Source organism: Hippichthys cyanospilos, chromosome 6, assembly GCF_059441005.1.
Source record: "Hippichthys cyanospilos isolate Australia breed blue-spotted pipefish chromosome 6, RoL_Hcya_1.0, whole genome shotgun sequence".
Lineage (NCBI taxonomy): Eukaryota > Metazoa > Chordata > Actinopteri > Syngnathiformes > Syngnathidae > Hippichthys > Hippichthys cyanospilos.
Window position 1 is genome coordinate 11,090,888 of NC_142374.1, and position 26,993 is coordinate 11,117,880.

Genomic DNA, 26,993 nt, shown 5'->3' on the forward strand with positions numbered 1-26,993 from the left:
GGTGGTTGTGTATATGATCATTTCAGATTGAATGGATCCATTTTGACAGGATGTCCCTGTCCTGTTGTTTTTGCTAGTCATTATGATTTTTTTGGTTGATTTTTAGCTGTCGAATTTGTTCATCGTTCCTTATCCCACATCGGGTTGCCCAGCTGCACTGGTTAAGGATACGTTTTACATTTTGGGGCTCTTAACTGACTAATATGTTGTCCATCAATCTTGAATTGATAACGACACAACCTTTAAATCAGGGGTTATTGAGAATGCCTAATATTGTAAACTCTAAAAGCCATATGGCTCACCCTCAGAAAAGCTTCTCATAACGCACCTCAAACAAAGGCTTTTATTTAGCTGCCTTTCTTTGTCTTATCTAATCTGTTTAGGATTTGTCACAATTTATTGTATTATATAACAGGATTATACTGTATCATATTTTGTTTTATTTTGGAGCTACTTTTTATAAGTATTAAATATTTGAATTATTGCCCAATGTTCCTCAAACTAACCTTGGAGTTATATCTGCATGCAAATCTACATTTGTAATGTATTAATGTTGTCATCCATTTCACTTAAAAATGTTTCATGAAACGTGTATCTTCATCACCCGGTCAGATGGATACCTCCAGATGTTCATATGACTTGTGGAATAGTTATTTAAAAATAACAACATAGGTCTGATGACTATCTTATGATTTTGATCGAATCGGATGACAAAAAAGACTAAGACGTTTCTGAAATGAGTGTGCAGGAAAATATCTGCAATCTGGTGACTGTTGCTTAAATGCTTGCCACAGCCTCAATAAAGTTAGTGTTAAATGTTGTTGGGCTAATGTTGCAACGTTCTGTTTGACCTCCTGCAACGTACACACATTATCCTCGTTCTGATTAATTTTTTCATTGGTGACGATAATGATGTACGTATTTGATTGAACTTCAACCCAGGCTGTGAATTTATGATAATCACGGGAATAAATCCTTTTACTTGGCGTGTCATGTTGTAAGCGCAGGGCGCGACCAGTCAGCTATAATTATAGGCCACCAAAACAGCTGCGCAGCACAAGTAAGTATGGTGCACGCTAATCGGCGCTAGCAATATTAGCTTAGATCTTTGAGGGACAATGAGCAACTACAACATGAGCCTATAACCACTCAAGAGATCTTTAAAATGGATTAGTCAGTATTCGGGTTGGATATTGTTTGAATTTGAATGATTACGGTTCCAGGGCGACTCGGTGGAGCACGTCCGCCTTACGGTTAAGGGAATCACCAGGTTTAGTCTAGTCTATATGGTCCACGTTGAAAATATTATTGTGAAGCAAATTTTGGGGTTTCCTTACCCTTCAAAATAAATATGATACAGCAGATTGTATTTGATAGTTTTTGTTATGCTGGTACTGTACTTCTGGTTGACCGAGACTCCACTTGGTATTGTATCATTTTGAATTTTTAGTAGAACTCAACCCCAGGCTGCTTTTGTTGCATAATTTGCTTACATTTGAGATTAAACATTACAGGCCACTCTTAAAGGCTTTATGTATTGATTTGTTTATATGGCAAGTCGAGGGATTTGCTTAATTTACCAAATATTACAATAACGGAAAGATTTGCCTTGCAATTGCAACAACAACAAGACTCAAGTTTATCCATACTGACAAAGTAGAACATGAAATAAGTTTATCGTTGTATGAATGAATCTATAGGTCTATAAATGATTAAATAAGCTGTATTATTAGTGGTGATAGGGGGCCCAAAATTAAAATTTGCTTAGGGCCACATGGAGGTTTGGGCTGGCCTGGAATATGATTACATTCACTCCCTTGCAGGTTTTTTTTCTCTCCCTCTTGATTTTGGTCCTGATCCATGTCATTTGTGCCATATAGAAGAAAAACTCAATTGTGTCACTTAAACTATAGTATGCAAATCTAGTTTTACGTTAAGCAGTGTTTATCAATGTGTTTGTCTATTTAGTATACATCATGACTGACATGAATGTCACATTTAAAAAATAAATGTAGACCTCTACAAGCACAGTGAACACAAATGTTTCTTTAATGTGTTATTAATAAATATAATCATGATCAACATTTTTCATTGAGAAATGCTCAGTAGTCACAGTTCAAAATTAATTGTAGGATGGGGAGAATCCAGGCATGAAATCATTGGTCAATATGTGTGCATCATATTTTAACATCATATTTTGAAAAATCAATTATTCGACTAATTTCTGGCATACCCAGATATAAGTGGTTAATAAACACAAACCGCAATCAACATATAAAAAGACAAAGTCTCACTTGTAGTTTTGAAAATCCAAATGAGCATACTACTGTGAGGTAGTGCAAATGTGATGACAGCCAGTGCAAAGGCTCTATTTCAAAAGGGAAAATCTGCCATTAAAATATGTAATTTTTGTGTTTGTGTTAGTGTTATAAAGATGTAGTGTTTTTGTTTTTGTTTTTTTTTTCTATGTTTGGGCTCAGCTTTTTCTTTTTTTTCAATGTCTTTTTGCTCATCATTTCTCAGCAAAAGAGGTTTCCGTCAGTGACGGATAGACCGACCTTCTGTCAGTACTGACAGAATGACCACCTCTGCACAAAATGGAGATTTCCAAAATGGTTTTTCTCTCTTATTTTGTTGAACAAATTCTTTCTGTTTTTGCCTGCTATGTCTTTGTTTTTTTCTCTCTTTTTGTTTGTTTTTCTAAGTGAATCCCATGGTCAAAATTGTTCTTTTCTTCCCATGTAACAGGAAATGGCCTGCTAACCCAAGAACATACTCAAATTGTTCTTCTGTCAAGCATTCATCTTGTAGTTGGTTCACATGCGACATTCCAATAATTTCTGTCAAAGTTTCATTCATAACACAGTTGTTTCATACGATCCCATTAAGTTATGGTTTCAATCAGTGAATGAATGGTTTTACATACTTTTGACTTTTAATGCTGCTTTTGTGAGTACCCTTCTCTGCTGGATTTAGGACATGCTGAAAAGAATGAGCAAAATTTTTGAGAAAAAAGTTTTGAGAAGTCAGGCATTTTAAGTGAATATTTAAAAACTTCAAAATCTGAATTGGCAGGAAAATCAGTACAATGCCAATTTGAACTCGGTGATCATTAATCAGAACCACTACAAATGATACACTTATTAAAAGTGTTCAGTCACTTAGAGGCGAGTAGAACAAGATTGAGGCTGTATTGCATCAAGGGAGGGCAAACAGCAGCATGCTGCTGGATGGCATCCTTGGGAAAGTTTGCAGCTCGTGCTTCGCTCTCTGGATTTTAGCTTGGGACAAATACCACACAGTACTGAGAGGAAGCCCCGTGGAGTGTACACAAGAAAGTAATTCTTCAAATGGAAATATCTTCATACCCTTAGCTTCAGCTGTCTTTTTACACTCATTGTTTGTTTGTCCTAAGTTGTATGTAACAAACTCGGCTCCACTCCTTGCCTTCTAGTAGCTACTATATTCATACATTTTGAGCGGTTTACCACATTACAGGTTGTTCTTTTATTGAACAAGTAAATGCCACGAGTAGTAATAGACTAAATAGCATACTGTACTTATATGTAGTATATGAAGCCCAAAAGAAATGTTAATGGTTGGACACAATCTGTTCCATGATGTGATTGACCCCAAATACGTTTGAGTTGAGAAGACAAGTTCACATTAGAAAAAATACGATCATTCATTCCAATATCATTCATTCATTCATTCATAGGATGACACCTTGATCACTGAAAGGTGATTTTTTTTTTTCATTTACAACTTTAGCAAAGTTTTTCAACCTCGGAGGCATTGGAACTTCTAATTGGATGTCCCAATTTGGGTGAATGAACAAGGACAATAATTCAGGTACTCAAATTTCATTCGATATACATCAACGATACAAAAATATACATTATACAAGATTACATTATGATTCATGATATGAATCAATTTTATATACTGTTGATCTACATAAAAAAAAAAAAAAAACTGCATATAATTGCCTTCATAATTGCATTGTCCTCCGTGAGCCGTGACCTTTTCCTTTTCCTGTAGTGGTTTGCGTGTCAGAGTGATCCAAGGAGCTAAGGTGTTGAGGGCTTTTTGCCCCTGGTAGGGTCACCCATGACAAACAGGTCATTGGTGAGGTTTCAGACTAACCAAGGCTCACAGACTCCTTATGATGAAAAAGATTTTGGGATTTTCTGGATTTTTGGCACTGTTGGGACCCGGCCAGGCCTGGATGGATGGATGGATGGGTGGATGGATGGATATTTGACACTAATTGCTACTCATTACATAGCAAGTAAATCTTCAAATACTGTACCTGGGCCATACTGTCCGAAATGACCGAATTGATGGGCGTGTTGGTGCACAAAAATAAATAAATAAATAAATAAATAAATAGTAATTCAAAAAATTCACCCAAGACATAATCTGGCAAACATCTAACTTAATTGCTGAGTGCAAACCAATGAAAAAAATGAAGCCTACTTTGAACCAAGCATATTATTATTCACTTTTAAACAGATTTTAATCAATTAGCAGTCAAGATGTAATTTTCGGTCATTTCAAACCAAATTTATTCCAATTTTTCAAAATGGGTCTCAATTGACAGCTAGCATAGAATATAATAGGAATTAGATGAAAACTCAACGCTATTTCCCATTTGCAGATAATATACTGTATAAGGGTGATTAAAAAGCATAGGCTTTTGTCATGCAAATATGTGGGAAACATTGCCATCTAAAGGCTTTTAAAGTGGAATTGAAAGCGCTCCGTGGAGCCAACTTCAGCATCATCATCAAATCCCACTCTGAGTTGAGGCTGCTGCTAAGGCTTGGTTTACTCTCTGCTTGTCTACAAGAGGTAGAGAATCAAGCAATCGAAAATGATTCCAAGCTTCTTTTTTTTTTGTTAATGGACTCTTCTTTTTTTTTTGTTAATGGACTCCGCATCTCTCCCCTGTGTGCGTGCTCACCTGGAGTTGTTTGTGGTATTCAGGTCATGGTAGTCTTTGTCAGTCGAATCAGGTGTTTGTACCAGCGAACTTCCATAAGCAATTGTTCATACACCATGTTTTCCGCTCGGTGAAGAAATTCTACAAGGTACGCATTGCAGAAAATCTGGCCCATGCTGAGGGATGTTTGCCATAATGACGTCATTTGATGCGTGGAGCCTCGCGGAGCTTGCATAAACCAAACCTTGCTGCCGCCCTTCTAGTCACTGATGCAGGATTTGCTTGCTTGCTATTTTTTAAGCTTAATCAAGTTTTAACCTTGCGTTTCATAAATTGCTGGATTTGACATGTAGCCGGCTTTATATTGTGATCGCGATTACAATTCGACTGTGCAGCCCTAATATATATATATATATATATATATATATATATATATATATATATATATATATATATATATATATATATATATATTAAAACCCCAGTATTCGAGTTTTGGCACACATTCATAAAGCAACTAAAAACCTTGAATACTGATGACATAAAATGTTTATTGTCTACCTGTAAACACAGTCAATATGGTGCTGATAATCAGACTGTGTCAGTACGGATTCAGAAGCTGTGTGAGAGAGACATGGGGGGCACACCATTGGGTCTTGTGGAGGCCTGCAAAGGGACTTGCTCCCACCTCCTCCCCAAAGCCCAGTGGCTCTAGATTGATGGGGGAGGTGCTGCCTCTGCTCAGTCATCCATCACACATTTATTTGTGTTTTAGAGGAAGAGAAAATAGAAGAAAAGACAGGCTAAAGAAAAAAAACTTCCAGAAATATCGGCGTTGGGGGCTGCAGTGTGGTGGGTTGAAGAGTTGAGCAAGGGGAGGCCCCTTGCCTGCACAGCTCTCCTCTCCTGCCCCCCTTTATGCAAGCAAATGCTGGAAAAGAAGTCTTACCCTTGTGACCCTTTACCATTCTCCAGAACCGGCACAGATAACAAAGACAGATAAAGCCAAATGGGGGGCAGATTTAGTGAAGATTAGCCAGCAGGTTGAGAATTTCCTCATAGGTTTCTGTCAAGTATGAGTGTCCATACACATGTATGATATATGTCCTTGGAAAATACTTGCAGATTATAGGAGAGGGTGACCAGCGAATGGTTGGTGGTCTTTGTCTTCCTTTCTGAATGTGGTTGGCGACTCGGCCAAATAACTTTGCATTGCTGAAAGAGGAAGCAATACCTGTAGCGCCGCTGGTCAAAACCTCCCATGGGAGCAAAGTGGCAAACTGGGAAAACACAACTAAGATTACACAAGCTAAACAGATGAGTGAGCGATTCCAAATGAATGCAAAATCAAAGCTACCTGGAAGGTATGTAGCAAAAAGACATCTACGATTACCTGTAGGTCAAATTTTTAAACCTTCTTTTGCGATCATAGTTTACAATTTGAGTAGCAATTTGAGACATGCGAGTTGCGTCTCAAATGGGTTTTGCCATAGGACTCCTTTGCACTTCTCTCTATTAACTTCATAAAGTGCAGATGTTTCTGTTGTCTGAAATTGACTCGACCAGAATCCATTTGTTTTTCTGTCTTTGTTCAACACAAAGTAAGAATAATCCCAATGTTTTGTGATTATAATATGATGAAGATGCAAAGTGGAAAAATTGTGCTCAGTAGACAGGAGGACTTGCTTAGCTTGTCCCTGAGGCTATGAGAAAGTATTTGTTTCCCTCTGAGAAGTTTGCCCAAGTGCATACCTCATGGTGGAACCCCTAGAGATCCTATTTAAATCACAAATGTCTTTCGTTTCTCAATCGTTCACAGGTTTTGGTCAGTTTAGGAATTTTGCAACCCATTAAAGCCTTGCGACAATGACTTTCACCCCTGGGACCACCACAGGGGTCTGTCCCCCTACTGACCTCTCTATTGCTGCCTAGTCCTAATTCCAACGGTTTTGCTCCAGAGCCCTGATTGGTTCGACTATGTACCCCCCAAACTCTGTGAGGTCAACGTCTCTTTTCTCGCCGTTCGTCTTGCCCCATTTTTCCCGCTCGTCGGCACTTTTTAAAGACAACCCAGTTCTGTCATGTGGCCAAATCATCTTGACACCCATTTAGCATGCTCATCAGAGATAAGTTATGAACATTCAAGATGATGTTGGGGATCATCAAGCGGAAGAAAAGAGATGAGAGTGGCATATGACAGTGTGTTAAAGCGATAAAGAAAAAAAAAAGCATGAGAGCCAATAAGCAACAGGTACTTTAATATTTATTTCTACTAATTATTATGAACCTTGAAAGATATTGAGCACAAGTTACTTTATCTTGAATATTTATTGATCATGAATCCCTTTGACGTGTACCATAAACATCAATTGCCCCCACACAATCTGCTTTGATGCCCTACACAAGGTGTTTTTATTACACAGTAATGCTGCCTACCATCAATGTTTTTAAATAATTTTAAATAGCATTGCAAGTCATGCCAATGCTATTAAACTGTGGATGGTAAAATCTCCCTGGGACATAGTTTGGCCACCACTGCCCACCTTTTCTCAATCTATTTGGCTTGACCCTCTCAACTATCCATCCAACCATCTATTTTCTGTAGCTGCCTATCCTAATTAGGGTCGCTGCCGCCTATTCCAGCTGTCTGTGGGCAGTAAGCGGGGGAAACCCCAAAATGGTTGCCAGCCAATTAATTGCAGGGCACACAGAGTCGAACAACCATTCACGCACCCAAACACACCTAAGGACAATTTGAAGTGTCCAATTCACCTGCCATGCATGTTTTCGGAATGTGGGAGGAAGCCAGAGTGCCCACAGGGTCCCACGCGGGCTGGGAAGAACATGCAAACGCCACACAGAAAGGCTGGATTTGAACGTGTGCCTCTGAGCTGTGAGGTGGACGTGCTAACCACCCTTCCATCGAGCCGCCCTTCCTCTCAACGTGAAGAAAGAAGATCTAAAGGCATCATGACCTAAAGGTTGATGGACGTTAATGACAGTAACTTTACTTAAAAAATCAAAGCCAGCAGCACTCTGCAGCCATGTGTAATCCAGGGCTTGCACTTGGACTCATCACTAGTCTACCACATGGCATATTTCACTTCATTATTAGTTATTTGTAACATTTTGTAACATTTTTTTTCCTTTTATAAGAAAAAAAAAAAGCAAAATGTCATCAATGGTGGTGGTTTGCCACTCAAAGGTTGACTATATAAAGCAAGAGGCATTTAGGATCATATATACTGTATATCTACATTAAACTCACAATAGTGTTATTTGCAATATCAAGCTGCTCTGTGTACAAGGCAATCCCATAATTTGGCAGAACCATCTGAATGTTCAGGCAAGAGTTTTTATGAATGAGTTGGACCTTGTGAGAACAACCGAGCGGAGCCGAGCCAGAAAAGAGCTAGTTTGTCGAATGGGCCTGCCTATCTCATTGACATGGATGTCAAGAACAACCAGGACCTCATCCAAGCTGAGACAAGTAGTCATTTTGATTTTGGGACCCTTTGAGACCCTTTGGCACCCTTCTAAGCTTCGGTGTTTCGGTTGTGTTGATGGCCGCAAGAAGGGTTATCCTGTGTATTGCATCTTCATGAACTATGAAGTAAAAGTACAGTTTTCTTGGTGTTTTTGGTTTTTCTGGAAACTCTCTACTTGATGTTTATCGTTATATACGTTCAGTTATTGAGAGAAACTTCAGAGCAGCATAAAAAAGAATATATAATTGACACCAATCTTATTTTTCAAACTTTTTGTCATGAAACTGAATTCTCAACACCCATTCACCCATGGGAAGTTTTCATCAATCTATTTAGGCAACACTTATCATTTTGACAATTGTGGAATGGGAGAATTAGGTTAAGACATCCTGGTCTGTTCCTTAGCCAGTTTATGGATAGACATTGAATACTCAAATATGAAAATGATTACACAAATTGCATGTAATGCATACTTTATCAGAGAGTACCAAACTTATTTTCTGCTCTAACTGCCATGAAATGTTTCTGAAATGTGCCACATGGAAGAATACAAATGAGGTCAATTGACCCTTGAAATAGGTAAATCCAGCCTTAGAGGCTTCATTAAGAATCAATGCATCAATCTTCCATCAAGGTCAACACATTGTGCGGCAGATTTTTGTATTGACTCTCTCAAATGCATTGTAAGAATAATCCCTTAGTCAATTTTTCCCCCAAATATAGATTTGTGTGAACCACGACCAGAGTGCTCATTTGAATGCAAATCTGTTATCTATCCATGAACATAATTACGTGACCAAATTTAACATGTTTATAGAGACAGATGGATAGTTGGGTATAAAAGTGCCCGCCGACTTGCCACTCTGATTGGCCTGGCCTCATTTCATTTCCTTGAAATCTATGCATGTTGCGTATTTGGGAGGCACGTTGCCTTTGAACATCCCGCTTCCTGCTTCTCACTAAAATGAATATAGGTCAGGACTGGATTACCCACTTCATGCCACAATCCCAAACCTCTAAACTGACTAATTAAAATGTGCTTGAAAAATATGTCAAAGGCACTCAGATTATAGTTATGTAAGATGTGCAGCTGTAAAATTTATTTTTAACTCATAAATGTTCATCTCTTCCACTTTAGCTGTCAAGCGCGTGAGCCAATTCCTGATTTGCTCATAGTTTGTCAGTGTCAACTGCCACTTTGTTGGAAGAGCAACTGGGATAGTCCAGTAAGAAAATGGTGCGATGTAATTTAATAACATATTTAATAACATATTTGAAGACCAAAACACGGTATGGATCGTGATATGTAGTTGTCCGCATCACCATACCACATCAACTCACCAGCTTGCCATAGCTGTGGGCTGTAATATTTCTTACTGCTTCCTTATTTGATTGTTCAACGCCAGTCTTACTCCAGTCAGTTTTGTCTAAAAGGGTTTCTCAGATTCCAGTTTCAGAATGACATAGAGGATGTGTGTCTGAAGAGGTCCATCTGGGTCACCGCTGAGCTATTATCAGCTTTTTATTGTCCTCTACTGTTGTACTAAGTGTCTGTTGTTGCCTTGGCCTATCCCATGAAAGGGCTTCTTCAAAACAATGGGGCGGTAACAACGGTTTCTATACTCTCCTTACAAAACACATTTGAGACAGTTTACAAGAACATCCGGTCTGTCTTATTCAAATGTGGCATTGTGGTCATTCAGAAATCTAACCTAATTGCTCAGCACAATTCACAGTTCTTATTTTTCACAAGGAACAGCATTTTGCTAACTCAGAGATTCCTAAAACATTTATGATGGCATTTTTAAAAGATGACCAAAAGCATTTTGTTGTTGAGTTGTGTACAGAAATGGTGTTAGCCAGCCAGACAGATGCTGCCTCTCCTGTCAGCTTATTAGCAAGTGCAGTGAGGTAGATAATAATTGTCTGCCCGGGTGGCACGGGCAAAATTCATTCACTGGACATCAGGTGTCCAGAGTGCTGTGGGGGGAGAGAAGAAGCTTCAATGGTTGACACTATAGCTCCTGTTCTTCTTATGATGTTTTACTTTTTTCTTTTTTTAGAGATGGCTACCCAGACACTGATACAAACCACAGCCAGAAGGCATCACACAACAGAACAGCCAGCAAAAAGTCTGGCCCATTTTTAGAAGTCGGCCTCCTGCAACAAGTGGCATTGTACACAGACATCATAAACAAACCCGAATGGACCAGCTAACAAGTGATCTTACATTTGAGAACATATGAAATGTAAGTCACATATTTCAAAATAATTATTTTACTCTATCCTCCATGTTCTTTCATTCTATAATATTTCATGTTGGTGATGTTTGACAGTCTCTGACTTTTTGCCTACCAATTACGACCTCCCAAAGTTTTTTGATGGGATGGAGTTTAGCAATATCAAGTTCTATTAAATCAGGATGTTGTCATTGTCAATATAAGTCACTTTCTGTTACATGTCCTCCATTTTCAACCCATCCTAAGTTAACACCGCAAATTACAAACCATTTTACCATCAGTATACGTCTCATCATTTTGTCAGAAACAAGAAAATGCAGATGAAAATGGTAGTACCTTAGGGCAAGGGCCTTCTTTGTGGAGTATTAACGTTAGCTCTGTGCCAGTTGCCCTGATTTTGTATCGTCAGGTTGAATCCTGGTTCAACTCTCAGGGAAATTTCCACAGGCAATTATTACTGCTTGCAGTATGGGCCTTAGACTGTATATTCCCCTATTGACTCTTCTACAGTATTCCTCTTGCCTAAATTTTAACAGAGCGTGAGAACTTGTACGTTGATAAGTATCTGATCTCAAATTTAAGAGCAAAGCAATCTTACAAAAAGAAATCCACAATTCCAAAGTGCATATTGATTGCTTGCTGTGATTGTATCATAGAGGTAGAGTTTACAGTGAATTGTGTATTTCTAAGACACCAATGTTTGCCAGAATAAGCACCACCAGTTAATGGTTTGTGACTCTGCTTACCTTGGCCACCGATGCAACAAAAACTGTAATTATCTGCAAAATTAGCATGCTTCCCTTGATTCCTGCACAAACAATGTATAAACAGTCTCAGATAAACATTGTTTTCCACTATGTTGCCTGCCCCAATGACAAAAAGAGGCATTCAGCCCGCTGTAAGTTTCACATTTTGTTGCTACTCAGCGAGTTCACTAGTTTATCTTCCAGCGGGTCTTAAAATATGACCACTGATACTTTGGTCTGTATCAGAAACATGTTTCCTATATTTAATCATATTTTATATTACGTCATTATGATATGACTTTTTTTTGTCTGCGCTGAGAGACCATTTTTCCTAACTCTCCTCCCACTTTGTCTGGCCCATCTCCTCGAGGCCTGAGGATGGTTGGCACCAGCCTGAAGCTGTCAGCCAGTCCTGGGCAGCTGCGTTCGGGGGTACTCCCTACAGTTCTTGAGCGAGCTGGCAGCCTCTTCTCATTTGCCCCCACACCCTTGTTTCTGCCTTTTTTCCTCCCGCCAGCCGAAGAATACAATACAGAGAAGCACTGTGCTGCGCTGTGAATACAGACCCGCACCCGAGGGCGTACACACACGTCCACACTTTTATAAGCCATTGAATGAGACAGGGCTAAATACAGAAAGACGAGCAGACGCCTCTCAGATGCTGGGCTGGGCTTTGTGTGCCACTTGACACAGACGGTGGAAAACAACATAACGGTTGTTTGTTGTTTATGTAAGGACCCTCTGCCACACTCCGCTGTCATCTCGACACTCCGGAAGTGGAAGCAAGCCTCAGGGAAAAAGAATGATTAAACCCAACGTATGACTACTTTAATGTTGTTCCTGTCCGAACGCACTTTAATATCAAAAGGAAGTACAGTGGAACCTCAAATTCAAGGTGCTGCTCAGATTTGGTTCGAGAATGTAATAAAATATCCAAGAAAATCATGTCAATACAAGTTATTAATTTCAGTGTCAAAATCGCCATGAAACATTAATTAGGTGTGCATATAATGTGATGCAAAACAGTTAACGTGTTAAATTTGTGATTTCAGTCAAAAAAAAAAGATCTTTTTTTAAACAATGGTGTGATGCACCTCAACTTGGCATGGGATCAGGCATCAGATTCTGACGGTATGATAACTTTGGGAAAAAAAATATCACAATATTGGTACACAGCTCCAAAATGTATCATTTTAAAATATTGTGTGGAAAATAGCCATGTTTTTCCACGTTAAAAAAACTGTTCTATTTGTCAACAAAATATACGGTTATACATATATACAATATATACATTTGGCATGGTAAATGTTTGTTTGTTTATATATATATATATATATATATATATATATATATATATATATATATATATATGAAAGTTATAAAAACAATATTAAAAACATGATCGATTTGAAATAAATCATTCCAACTACATTTTGTATCAATTAATGGTACAATGTGGAGTCCTTTCATGGTGCGTGTATTTTCTGCACGGATGCGCAACTCGTTTCCTATCTCTCTCCTGCGCTCTCGCTCGCTAGCTCACTGCAGGCCCGTAGCATTCGAAATCTGAACTCTTCCTACACAACCGACAAGATTTGTTTGGATTGGGGCAATGTTGGATTGGTTTGCCACCCTCCTGCTTGCGAGTTCTACTTGCGGTATTACATAAAGCCCTCTGCAAAAGTAGCATATGATGATAGCATGTTAGCCACGTTACCCGTGGTAGCAATGCAGGATGTGAAAGACCACAGCTGTAACGTGATTGGCTGCCGAAGCCAAGAAGTACTCAAGTATGATACCCAATTGCGAAGAGGCTCCGGCTGGGTAGTGCATTTGCCGGTTAAGGCAGACGAAGCAGGAGGGAAAAGAACTTACCGGTTTTGACAGATTTGGATGGTTTCAGATAACAGTTACTTTTAAAACCACGATGCAGCGCCAATCCGGTTATCGGCACGGGCCTAACCGCAACTAACGGCAGGAAGGAAACCAAGACCTGTGGCTGTCTTGCCCAAATAACTATTGATCTACAGTAAATATGAAGTTTTGACATTTTGAAATTTGTTTAGTACTATTTTGTATATGCAATCACCACCCCACCCACCGTTCAGCTAAATGGTTATTAATGTTGGCTAAGAAAGTATGGTAATTGGTTACTGTGTTTTTGACCTTCTGATGATGACCTTACTGTACGTCAGGATATTTTGATTTTCACAATGTACACAGGTCTCAGGTATGTTTTTGACATATTTATGTAACACCCTCCCATGGAATTACAGTACACTTTAGTCCTCTTTTATTAAAACCTCTTATAACTCAGCCTGTCTAATGAAAATAATGAACTGTTCACGGTGCCTGTTCCAAAGTGGAGCCTACTTACTTCACTTACGACCGGGGCGGGAGCTACAGTTTAATGACACAAGAGTTTTCTATTTGCAAGAGTAAAAGCAAAAGCATTTTCATACAAGGAGTCAGCACGTCATACGCTACAGTTCATACAATTGTCAATTAATGTGCTAATCAATGTATGTGGTGCAATACATGGATACAAAAATATACTAATAGCTCTCAGTGCTCATTTTACCTTTGAAAAACTATTGGGTCTTCGGGACTCACAATACAAAAAAATCCTGGGTCCTGACAGAAATGTTTGGATGTTCTGGAAATTCTGAAATAAAAAGGACAAAGTAATTCCAAGGTTCAAATTGCATTTACAAGATGTGAGTTAAAACCAACTAAACCAGCAAATATGGTTAGCTTGACATAAGGAATAATGTTAGCTAACAGCATGAACTTAAGACACTTATTGTTGCCTACCTAGCTAGGACTTCATTTACCTCTCACATTCAGGGGTGCAGAAAATGAGAGCACTGAGCTCTGCTATATGAGTAAAATGTTATCGTGTCATCAACGCGTACTTCTGAGGTTAAAAGTGTTGTTCATATTCAGCGTTTTTGGGTGTTCGTGATCACGCCGCATTTGCAGTGAAACCACATCGTCAACTTAAACATTATATATATATATTATATATATATATATATATATATATATATATATATATATATATATATATATATATATATATATATATATATATATATATACCCATCCATTTTCTATAGCTGCTTGAAGGCTCACTAGGGTTGCCAGCTTGCTCTTCAGGCAGTAGGCGAGGGACACCCTGATTGCCAGCCAATTGCAGCGCACACAAAGACAAGCAACCATTCACACACCCAATCACAGCTAGGGACAATTTACAGGGTCCAATATTCCTACTTTCCATGTTTTTGGAATGCGGGAGGAAGATGGGGTGCCCAGAGAAAACATGCCGGCAATTATATTTGTCAATTGTCAATTATATTTTGATGTGCAAATGCTCCATATAATGTAAATGTGTTTGAGAAGACAACAACCATGTTCAGTCAGCCCATTCGCGTAAATCAATAGAAAGTAGATTTATTTTCTGTACTGAATGTATAAAATGATGGAAAATCCCTTTGAAATTTTTTTTCATCTTATACATCTGAGCAGTTTGACATGGTTTGATGTGTCTCCCTTGACCTTTTGTCAAAATATGCACTTGGTAGGAAAAAGGCTGCAGCTGGACACTGACGGTAATGGAGCTTGAATAGCAGGGTAGCCCTGGGCACCATGAAACATCCCACTGAGAACTGTACAGACAGGGTCACAGCCCCTCCTTGCTGCTCCCCAAAAGGAGAGCGAGAGTAAACATGCGTAATAGGGAGAGCCTAAAAGAGACTTGGACTGTGTTCTTGTAAATAATTGCATTCATTGTTCCCTGCCACTGTTGGTTATGGTCACAAGCTGTTTAGTAGGCCCCTGTCTGTCTGGTGCTCCCCATGATCCTGGTGTCAGCTCCTACGCCCCCAAGGAGAGCAACTTGTGCCAGGGGTGAGAATGCCAGCTCCCTGACCCGGTGGCCCCACGTCTGATGTGCCCACGCTAGGGCCGAGCAGTCCCGCGGCCAACTCTGCGACTCGGGGCGTGCTGTGCGCATGCTGCTACGCTGTTAAAAAAAGCTGGTTCAAAGAGCACATTCCTGCCCCTGGCCCAGCAGTGAAATGGCAAGCTCGCCGGCTTGGACTGTCAAAGCGGCAGATTGTTTCATTTTATTGCGTCGCCTTTATCTCGGGTGACGCTGGTATGATCTGATGCATGTTATTAGCCTCTGTTGTTGGATGTGAGGACAGCAGATGGCCTATTTGGATCACGTTACCTGGGCTATTTATCTTAAAGGGGAAGTCAAGTCAAAAGTTTTGTTTACACAATATTAGTCACGACTCCGTGTTCGTACGCTAGACAGGGTAAGGGTGGGAATGTTTGACTGATTTCGTTCCGATTTTCAGGTCTGTGATGCAACTCAGAATCAGTTTTTGATTTTAAACTATTTTAAATTAAAAATGACTTGATTAACAGTGATGTCTGTTTCACTCTATTGATATGCAATGGATCGTTATGATCTGCTTCTCAAGGAAGAATGACAAATGGAGACAATTGATTTGAATCGTAAGGAACATGCCATGCTAGAATGGAAAATGGAATCTCTGTTCTCTTACTGGAAACCTAAGTGACTTGATTAACCATTTATTTTAATCAAGTAAAATATCATTTTACCCCCCATCATTTTTCTTAACATTATGTCAACGTTTAGTATAGATTGCCAAAGCCCATATTGTTGAGATATTTGCAGTAAGTACCGCAATGGATAGATGGACTTTCTTCTGTCGTTTGAAATATTGGACTACATAGGGATGCACATCGTTTGCAGCTAGCACAAACGTTGAAGACTTGTGCTGTATTATATAACGACTGCGTGTGTCACGAGCTGTTTCTTTGCGTCCTCAATTAGCGATTGAATGATTTTTTTTTAATGACGTATTGTTTTTTGCAACATGTGATAGCAGCAAGGCCAACTACAAAATAAAAATATACTACAGCTATTGCATTGACATTCATGTTTTATTTGCTGTGTGCATTTGAAGGTGGGCTTAACGGCACGCAATTGACATGTGCGTGATGTTGCCTCTTCCTTGGCAGTGCGCGTCTGGCATACAAAGAAGTAGACAGAAAGCATTTTTGTTTGATTTTTTTTCTTCATAAAATCAATTTATCAACATTTTATATTGATTCTGAATCGTAGTAAATAAGAATGTGATTTTTTTTAAGCACACATAAATTTACATATTGTAAAGAGAATCTTTCAACGTGACCTTCCAGGTGACAAACTGACCAGGAAAACCGCTAGAACACGTAATGCAGCACTACACTATTCACCTTATCTCAGTGTTAACACCCACTCACTCCTTTTAAATTTGCAATAACCAGTGGGAAGAACACACAATCAAACACAAAGGGTTGGCGATTTTTATCACAAACTGTGATAAGAAATAATAGGTGACTTAATACTGTATATGACTATATAGATACACTTGACCTTAAACAGGAATTACATGAACGTGAAATGAAAGTGAAAGATCCTGAGAGTTGTCATCCAAGATATTTTTTTAGCCATTGTTTTAGCTCTCAAATACTTCATAAGGGAAAAAGTTATTCATAAAATAATGTCATAAGATTAAAGTCCGTGAGTCCATGAAAAATACACCTGAGGGGCAATTGAGAAATGTAGAGAATCACACTAGCTACTCGTAAATTTTGATTTTCACCAATATTCAAACCCATTCCTCATCTATTGATGTCAAAATAGCTTTCCTCTAATAATTCACATTTCTGTATCATTTTGTCCTGAGCCTTCCTTTAAAGGAAAACAAACACTCTGCAAAGAATCTAGAGAGTTCCTTCCTTTAAAGGAAAACACTCTGCAAAGAATCTAGAGAGTTGCTATAAAATGAGAAGGGAAATTTACTTTAATCTGTTAAGACTTGTATATTTCACCTTCTGAAATCAGATTCATTGTACGCCATGAGCATACAGGATGTATGCAAGAAGCATGGGAACTCACCCAGCCCAACACACAATCATCTCCAAGCTATAATGATCGAACCTCAATGACATCATGTATGTTTTCGAGCGTGCTTCTGGAAGTGGTGCTGTGGATCTTCTCAAAATACCAGTGGCCAAATGGAACACACAAGCTGCTCCTGGCAATGGAAGTCAGATGCTCTTGAGTCAGCTTGTTCCGTTCCTCATCTTCTGACTGGAATGATGGGGCCTCTCTAAGGGCTCTGTATAGTAGATTTCAGAAAATAAGTGCATGCTTTGGTAACAAAATGGAATTGGATCTAATCAGTCCCAGGCTTGTGTGTTTGATCTGCACCGTCACAGTAGAGCTACCCACATCTTGAAGAGGAGAACAGTATACAACACAGTCAAGAATTACGGTATTAGGCTGTCACAGTGAAGGAAAACTATGTTCATATGCTGGTTGACATCATGAGAATTGTGTGCTAATTTAATTAAACTTTTTTTTTTTTTTTTTATATATTGTATTGCATGTCCAGTTTAAATAGTAACTGGATGCACATATTTTTTATGTTTATTTTTATATTGTATATGTCAATATGCTGAGTATTGTGGTGAGTTCCTATAAAGTAATATAATTACAAGGGATGTCTCAATACCACTTTTTCATACCCGATACCATTACTGCAGCCTCAAGGATTGGCTGATACCCATAAGATACTGATCATGTTCTTTATTCACTCAAAAATATGTAATTACATGGATGAAATTTGGTCTGTTTGTCACATATTTTTTTTTTACTATTACATGAGTCAAATTTGGTTTCAAAACAATCATGGCAACAGCTACTCTGCTATGTCATGTCTCACAATGTGAAGTTGAAGCTATATGATATAGTTTAGACCAGGCATGTCCAAACCCAGTCCTCGAGGGCCGCCTATCCGGCATGTTTTGGAGGTTTCTGTCCTACTAACACACCTGATTCAAATGATCAGCTCATCAGCAAGCTCAGCGGAAGCCTGACAACAAACCTGATCATTTGAATCAGCTGCATTGGATGACGGAAACATCAAAAACATGCAGGATAGGCGGCCCTCGAGGACCGGGTTTGGACATGCCCGGTTTAGACTTATGAACTGGATCAGACTGGTTATATTAAAGACACTCCATTACTATCCAGTCATTTTACTTGGATGGGACCATTGTGGCGGACACTAGGACCATGCCTACTGGGTGAGAGACATGGTCCTAGATGACCCATCCGGGGTCACCCATTCTAACGTCCGGGGTCACCAATGTGGCGAGGCGGAGAAACCACACGTTGCTGTGCTAGTGGAGATCTTTACTCTTCACATGCCATCACAAAAACTGATACAACAAAGTCCAAAACAACAAAGACAAAGCCAACAGGTTCAAAGCATTAAAGGATCATAGCAACATGCCTACTGGGTGAGAGACATGGTCCTAGTGTCCGCCACACCATCCCCTTTTAATGGACATTTCATATTGCTGGAATAATTGGCTGGTTTTATCGGCTTTGATCAAAGTCAGGGCCATTTAACTAGAAAGGAGTAGACATTAAACACGAGATAAAATAAGGCCTACCGGTTGTACTGTATTTAAACCGGAAGTATGTCATCTGTTTTCCAACCATTGCGGGATCCCTTTATGCTTTGAAGCTGTACAGCGTGATGAGCGGTTACTAAAATAGTCAGATACCACTAAGACTGGTTGTTTCTGTCATGTTGAGGAATTGTTTGAACAAAGCCCTGCAAAGACTTCTGAAGCAGGTGCATATTTCATTCATTCACTTTCACTGGCTGTCCTTATCTTTTATTGATACAGTACTTATAAAACTTTACAATCTTAAATTTATTGTTCTCCAAATTGTTCAATGAAACAAAGATTGTAACTCCATGGTGACATATTTAATGAATGATCTATCCATCCATCCATTTTCTGTACTGCTTATCCTCACTAGGGTGTGTTGGAGCCTATCCTATTTTACTTTGGGTGAAAAGTTGGGTACATTAATTGCACTTATTTGATATTATTGTATTGTACACTCCAAATTGCCCGTGGGCATGATTGTGATAGTGAATGGTTATTTGTCTCTGTGTGCCCTGTGATACCAGCCAGAGTTTCCCTCGATTACAGCCCAAAGATGTCTGAGACAGGCACCAGCAAGCCAGTGACCCTAGTGAGGATAAGTGTCTAAAGAAAATGGATGGATGGATTTTACGTAATATAGCAACTGAATCAAACTAGTTGTTTCATTGTGTAATTCATTTCTTTTTCATAGATGAACATATCCTGCAGACTGTACTTCCTGTTTAACCAGGAAACATTGCAACTTGATCTTTTTTTTTTGAAGGAAGTGTTGAAATAAGCTACACTTCTGCATTAAAGTTTCTGTTGAACTTTGTCAATGGCCAAAAGAATCAGAAAAAAAAGCAAACCTTTCAGGCTGTATTGTACCTCCATTTCCACATCTGTTTGCTCCCCAGAGAACCTGGAAATCAAACTGCAGTAGACATAGTGTCAACCAGTGATATGCACTTGAGTCTATCCCATCTATGGGGCCAGATGTGATTGAGTTAAGAGCTGGTCTAGCTGCTTAGAAATACGATCTAAGTTACAGAGTGCAAATTTCTCACAAAGCTTTACCCATGCACAGATCAGAAACATGCCTTTCTCACATGTCACATTTACCGTATTTCTCCGAGTGCAAGTCAAGTTTATTTCCCCTCATTTTCAATCCCCATAGTAGGGGGGTTGTCTTATAACCGCATGACTTAAAACAGACCAATTTTTTCACATATCTGTTTTCAATAACATCAGTTTGGATGTGAAATAAGCAATATGTCATTTACAAGGCTTAAAATTATTGTATATACACTGGGCCCCGGTTTACGAGATGAATCCGTTCTGCGGTTGGGATCGTAACGTGAATTCGCCTGTGGCTGGCAATCCAAAACTATGTTAAATAGCTAATGCGAAACCCCAGGTAAAAAGCATAAAAATTGTATACATACGTTAAAAATTGGTATCAAAATAATATTGTGAGTGCTACTTATATACATGTATACGATTAAAAAACATCATATATAAAAAATATAGAAAGAATTTATTTACCTTTGATGACGAGCTTATTATGGCCATACTCCATAGTGAGGCTAGGCTAGCTTAACCTTCTTCGTGTTTTTTTATCTCCAGCTTAGTTCCCATATTCTCTCTTTAACATCATTAGCAATCTTGGGACCCATGGCTAACCAATTCAAGTTTGAATTAAGTACTAAAATACACTATGAATACGTTTTTTGTAAGCACTCACAGGAGAACAAAGCTTTATGACAGCTCGACTTGTCTCCTTCTGCCCTTGGACGTATGCTTGAACATGCCGGCAGGTGGGGGGAGAAACAGCGAAGGGCAGCGTTCCATGTTCTGATCTCACAACAGTTGTCATTTCGGTAAAGAAAGCTTGGGATAATATCTCAGGTGAGATTATCTCTGAAGACCATTTCAGACAGTCATAAGATTGATAGGGAAATAAGAGGAGCTATTTGGCATGTCAGCTAGTTTTGACTTTTAGGGAATTTCAACAAATTCAGAACACACACAACGTGTTATAATTGGACATCCATGATGTATGTAACCACTAAAGTCGAGGGTAGACGTATAATCAAGTTTTTGTAAAATTCACCCAAATTGAAGTAAAAAAAAAAAAGGGGGGGGGGGGTGACATATGAGCGAGATCGACCTGTACTCAGAGAAATACAGTATGTTCTGAATTGAAGTCAGGTTGCTTTCAATGTCAGCTCTATTTTACAAAGTTTAAAATAGGTAAGGAAGCATTCAAGACCAATTTGAAAAAAATAGGCCTTCCTTGTTTTGCTGTTACTTCAACTAAATTTGATTACAGTGGAAGCTTCAAAGCTGACTGTCCCTTAAGTAATTCAACATGAACTAAAATCTTGGTGAGGTGCCACCACACAGAAGGATGTAAAGAGGTGTGATGTTGACCACACATATGAAATGAACTCATGACTTACGAATGTGCATGTATATAAGGTTAGTCCAATGAAACAAGAAAAAATGTGTTTCAATTTATTGGATTATACTTGGCTGCCTTGCACGACAACAGTTTCTCCTGTTATCAAAGCTATGATAATGCTACTGATGCAATTCTTTATTGCGCCATAAACCTTTAAGATGACATGAACCTGTTTCAATATGGAAGAACTTACTAAGATGATGTGAGGTGATGTCACGTAGTATAAAGCAGCGACATTTGTGGGGGAAATTGCACACCCGAGAATTGTACTGAAATGTGCTGAAAAGTTCAACGCGAGAGATGAGCACATCTTAGTATGTCACCACTGTTTAAATACCAGTTGTACTGATTTGTATTCATCTAAAAATATGGTGTGCATACTTTGTATGGACATTACTCAATTGTGCAATGTAAAGATACTGCCAATTATTCTTTTTTAAATGTGTTTTTTAAATTCAAGTCAAACTCGGCTGTGGTAATGCTGCAATATTGCAACATTTTAAACTGACCTCAAGATCTGGAATGAATTCTACACTCAAAGGAGCAGGACAAGACTTTGGAGAAGTTGTCAAAATGAATTAAGAGACTAATTGTACTGAAAGGTACAGTAGATCCGAATGAACAAAATGTCATACCCAGAAAAAGGAGGAAACATTTCTCAGGTAACGCCAGAATCTCCAAGAGCCAGTGAACATTCTAATTCAAGTATTAACTCCAGCAGAAGATTGAATTCAGAAATTCGCCAGGAAGAACTCAACAATTGGGAGGAGAGCAACTTTAAACTTCGAGAAGCAATGTTGCTGTCAGAAATGAATCAGAAAGAAGTAGAATGGAAACTTAAAGAAGCAATGTTGTTGTCAGAATTGAAGCAGAAGGAATGGAAACTTAGAGAGACAACTCTACTGTCAGAAATCAAGCACAAAGAGGTTGAGATGAAGCTCAGACTTGAAGAGGAGAGAGCTAAATTGCAGCAATTACAAACAGAAAAGGAAATCAAGGATCTTCCAACCCGTGTGAAGACATGTGACAGTTGCAAGGGTCTTAATCATTTTGTGGATGAAAATCAGGGACACTCTGCCCATAAAGAAACAAAAGGTAACACTCCAACAAACTCAAATGCACCCGCATTCCTTACACAACCTGTGTCTCCTCAAATTTCAGTAGCTCGAGAGCCTTTAAGTCAAGCCCGAGCAAGTTCGCCAACCTGTACAAGTCAATCCCTGAGAAGTATTGACCAAAACATGTCTTCTATTTCGCTTATCAACAGAAAGCCACTATCGACGAAGAAGACAGTTGCACTGAAAAACTCTCCTGTGTGTGATGCACGCAAAGCTGTGGATGGTTTTATCGAGAGCGATAAACAAATAGCACCCAATGACGCGTTTTCAGTACTCCAAGAAAGAACAGATAGCACCTCTGTTGTAGGAAGTGCGTTCAGAGAGAAGCTGTTGAGATGGCCCAAGATCAGAGATAACAATCCGCTGGCTTTAAAAGCATTTGTTGATTTCTTGAAAAGCTGCAATTGTGCACTTCCGTATGGTGATGAACAGAACTTTTTAAACAGTTGTGAGGAAAACTTTAAGATATTGGAAAAAATGCCTGAATGGATCATCCACAAGTGGAGTCAAATTGTTGTTGATGAACTGGAAATTCATGGCCAGTATCCTAATTTTGCATGTTTCACGCAGTTTCTGAAAAGAGAAGCACAGACTCTCTGCGTTCACATCGCCCCGCCGCCCATTATGAGCAACAAATCCTCGGACAATCGATCACTAAAGCAGAAGAGGAGTTCCAAAACAAGTACGCGACCAAAAAATATCTCCCCAACAGTCTCCAGCAGCAAAATAATATCCTGCTTTTTTTGCAAAAAGGAAGGTCATGAAATGGCAAGATGTCCCATCTTTGCAGCAAAGACTTTTGAGTATAAGAAAACATTCATATATGGCAATCATCTGTGTTTTGGATGTCTAAAGAAAGGACATTTCATCCACGCATGTAAACGAAGACACGTTTGTAGTACATGTTACCGCCGTCATCCAACCAGCCTACACTCAAACGCAATTCAAAGGCCTGCAAATATTGCCAAAAATGACTATAGCCCCTCAGACGACCACAGGAGACCAGGGCTGCATAAGGTTCTATTACACTCATCGACAAAGCGTTCTTCTGCCACTTCTAGTATCGTGCCAGTTTTTGTCTCTTCAATTGTGGAACCAGATAAGGAAGTACTTACCTATGCAATATTAGATGCGCAGAGTAGTTCAACGTTCATTTTAGAAGATGTGCTTGACAAGTTAAAAGTGGGTATCCAGTCAGTTAAACTAAAACTCAGCACTATGACTGCTACTGACACGATAATAGCAAGCAAGAATGTTCAAGATTTACAAGTAAGAGGACTAAACTTAGACAGCCAAATTCAGATAAAACAAGCATATGCTCGTGACTTCATTCCAATGAATAAGGGTCAGATTCCAACCGGTCAGACCGCACTACAGTGGCCACATCTGGCACATTTAGCAGACGAACTACCGCCATTTCAAGACTGCAATGTGGGTCTTTTGATCGGATATGACTGTCCATCAGCCTTAGCTCCTCTTGAAGTCATTGTCGGCGCTACAAATGAAGCGTTTGCACAGCGGACACAGCTAGGCTGGAGCATCATAGGCCCATCAAACCCCGGCTTTGACTGGGGAAGAACTAAATCTGACGACAGCGAGATAGTGCAACCGTCTGATAATGTGAAAGTTAGATAGCTGCATCAGATATTATTCCGTTTAAACAAAAGTATCCATGACATACTGTGCGCAGATGATGACCAATATCGTAAACAAACTGTCTTTTCTAAACAAATTGTGTTATGTTGTAATTCGCTTAAAGCTTGGAAAAAATAGGAAAACATAACTACCTGGGAATGAATGAAAACATTCCAATGATACACAAATATGTATTTGGGGTTGAATGAGCTCATACTTCTTTGTAAAATTAAAAAAAAAAAAATGCATTCTTCATTTTCACATTGATTGTACATTATCATAGAAATTTCCCAGAATGTTCTTGCAATATTAACTATAAAAAAAAAAACAAGTGTCATCCACTGCCTTCTTTGTGAGCAGAAAAGTGGTATACCAGAGTGTATCACCAATACTGTTAGATTAAACAAGTGCCAACTGCTGGCAGTTTTGAATGTGAGTTTATTGACAATAAATGTGTTTCACCTAAAACAAGTTGGATCAATGAACAGAGGTATCTTTTTTGGGGGGAGGGGGGACATTGACAATAAATTAGCGTTTTCACTTAGACTAGGGGTTGGCAGCCCCGTTCCTAAAGAGCCTCTTACCTGCATGTTTTGGATGTCTCCACTATCTCATACCTGATTCAAATCAGCTCATCAGCAAGCTCCGCAAAAGCCTAATCATTTGAATCAGGTGTGCAATAGAAGGAAAACATTGAGTACGTGCAGGATAGCGGCTCTCAAGGGTCGGAGTTGCCTACCCGTGACTTAACCTAAAGTTTTGATCAAGGTTTTCCTCAAAACGTTTGCTCTTGGCTAACACCGAACTCATCCATTGGTGGCTCATGAATCCAAAACATAAATACGTATCCTGGGAATCCAGAAGAAACATTTTTCTTTTTTTCGCTTGCATTTGTTATAACTGCAATAGTGCATGCAGCCTTTTAAGAGAAGCGTGTTATCCAATGTTCTTCACTCCAATGTGATCACTTGAATGCTACTCCACCAAGACGGCGACTAAAAAAGACAAGAAATCGGAAGTGACGACACGTGACCTATTGACTTGTTAGAAGAGAGGGGGACGTCGCACTGGTAACATCACAACTTTTTTTTCTCATGTTTTACTTTCATCTTCCATTAGAAAGTGCAATTTCCTTGGAAATGTTGTTTGAGTCATACATCAAGGGGCATAGTACCTTTCAGGTTTGGGCATGAGTCCAGCTCACTGGTGACCTGAGCTTTCTTATGCAAACTGTTCCAGCGTTCAAAGGCTGCTGAGTGCTCTTTCCTGCTTTGTCAGGCTCACACAAGGCTGTATCAAGTATTGGCTGAGAAGGCATGACACTACAACTTTTCAAGTGGTCGCCTATGTGTATTAAGGTCTGCCATTTTCTGTGTGTATTCATTTGTAGAATTCTGAAGTTCTTGAAGATGTACTTGTATAAGTATGGCGTTCCACATGGATTTGTGTAAACCTATGTTGCTCTGGTGTATGTGCGATATTCTGTGCTTTACCTCCGGGACTTTGTACACTCGAGAGGCATGCCAGCCAGTCAGCTGAGAGAGCAAAACAAGATGTGTTAGAGTTGAAGCAAACACACGGCTGTAAACAAGGGAGATTACTTGGCCTAGAGTGCAGGAGAGATATGGTAAATGTAGAAATGCTGGACTTTGTAGTGTTGCTTTGAAGCTGGTTCCAGATGTTTAACCATTGCAAATAACATAGCTAACATGAAAAGAAGACACAGGCCGAATTACAGTGGGATATTGCAAACGACAGGTGAATTATACATCAGTAACATTCATTCACCAGCTCTTGGGATTATTTTCTTAACTCCAGAACGTGTGATTCCTTCCTATGAATAACAACACCCTTAATACACCCCATGCCTCCAGGAGTTGCCGCACAGATGGTAAGATTAAATCCTTTGCGGTTAACATGGACCAATATGGACTCCAGACTTAAAACTTGCCATTAAGCGATTATACGAGCAGTCTGGGGATTAGTTCTATTGATTACGTGTCTATTATTCTTGGTTGACCCGTGATTGACAAATTATCTAAATGTCCTTGCTACCCTCAAGACAGTCTGCCTGATGATGTTGTCATCCGTAAAAGTGCAAACAGCAACGACACTGACCGACCTGAAAATTCTTTGAACTGCAGATGAATTGCAAGTCTATCAGCAGCTGTTCAGGATGACCCTACCCCGCAAAAATCAATCAGCTCAAACATAGTGCAACGGCTGGGATGTTACAGCAGTAGAACAGGGCCGGGGGACATGTGCTCTTCTGCATGCGGGTTGCGGTCCAAAGAAAATGGGACCTTTCCCAAAAAGGTTTGACGCAAGCGTTGTAAGCTTTTCAAAGGTTCCACTCATTCAAGTTCAGTAAGTTGAACCTATGGACTCCTCTTCAGGGGAAAACGCTCTGACCAACTCACGACTTGTGTCATCGTGTTCTTTTCAATGATTAAAAGGTGACTGCACTTGTTAACCTCTTATTCATATCAATTTCTGTGTTTGGTTCAGACCTGCAGCGGATGATCAGGAAAAGGGCTACGATTCAGGGTACCATTTGCGTGCCAGCTTGCCTCCTCCATCTGGGCATTGATCTCGACACACTGACAGGTTGCTTGGCATTTGGCTAAACTGGCCATCTCGAACCTCACATTGTCTTCCTTTAGCCTTATTACGCGTCTGTGCCCGCCTGTTGCTGCCATGCATGCTAATGTGGGGCGAAGTATGTGTCAGTTATCTCCTTCTGGAAAAAAGGGTGCCCTTGTTGCTTCATATAGCCTGGCTCTAGTAACCGGCCATTGATAAGGCTAATGTCTACCGATAGCTACCACGC

At 39.4% G+C, this 26,993-nt stretch overlaps 1 protein-coding gene and 1 long non-coding RNA gene across 2 annotated transcripts in view; one reads left to right on the top strand and one right to left on the bottom strand.

The window, feature by feature from the left end:
* Positions 1-16,413: 16,413 nt before the first annotated feature.
* On the bottom strand, positions 16,414-20,770 carry LOC148422132 (uncharacterized). The gene is made up of 3 exons (XR_015865892.1): positions 20,492-20,770; positions 19,816-19,880; positions 16,414-17,619 (listed from the first exon to the last, which is right to left on the bottom strand). It is a non-coding gene; the product is annotated as an uncharacterized LOC148422132 (long non-coding RNA).
* A 4,705-nt stretch (positions 20,771-25,475) lies between these two features.
* Positions 25,476-26,993, top strand: part of ccnd2a (cyclin D2, a) — an 85,000-nt gene continuing 83,482 nt past the window's right edge. The window contains exon 1 of the mRNA XM_088416999.1: positions 25,476-25,521. Within this exon, the coding sequence (XP_088273125.1) occupies positions 25,480-25,521 (42 nt within the window). The 5' untranslated portion in view covers positions 25,476-25,479. The remainder of the gene's footprint in view (positions 25,522-26,993) is intronic.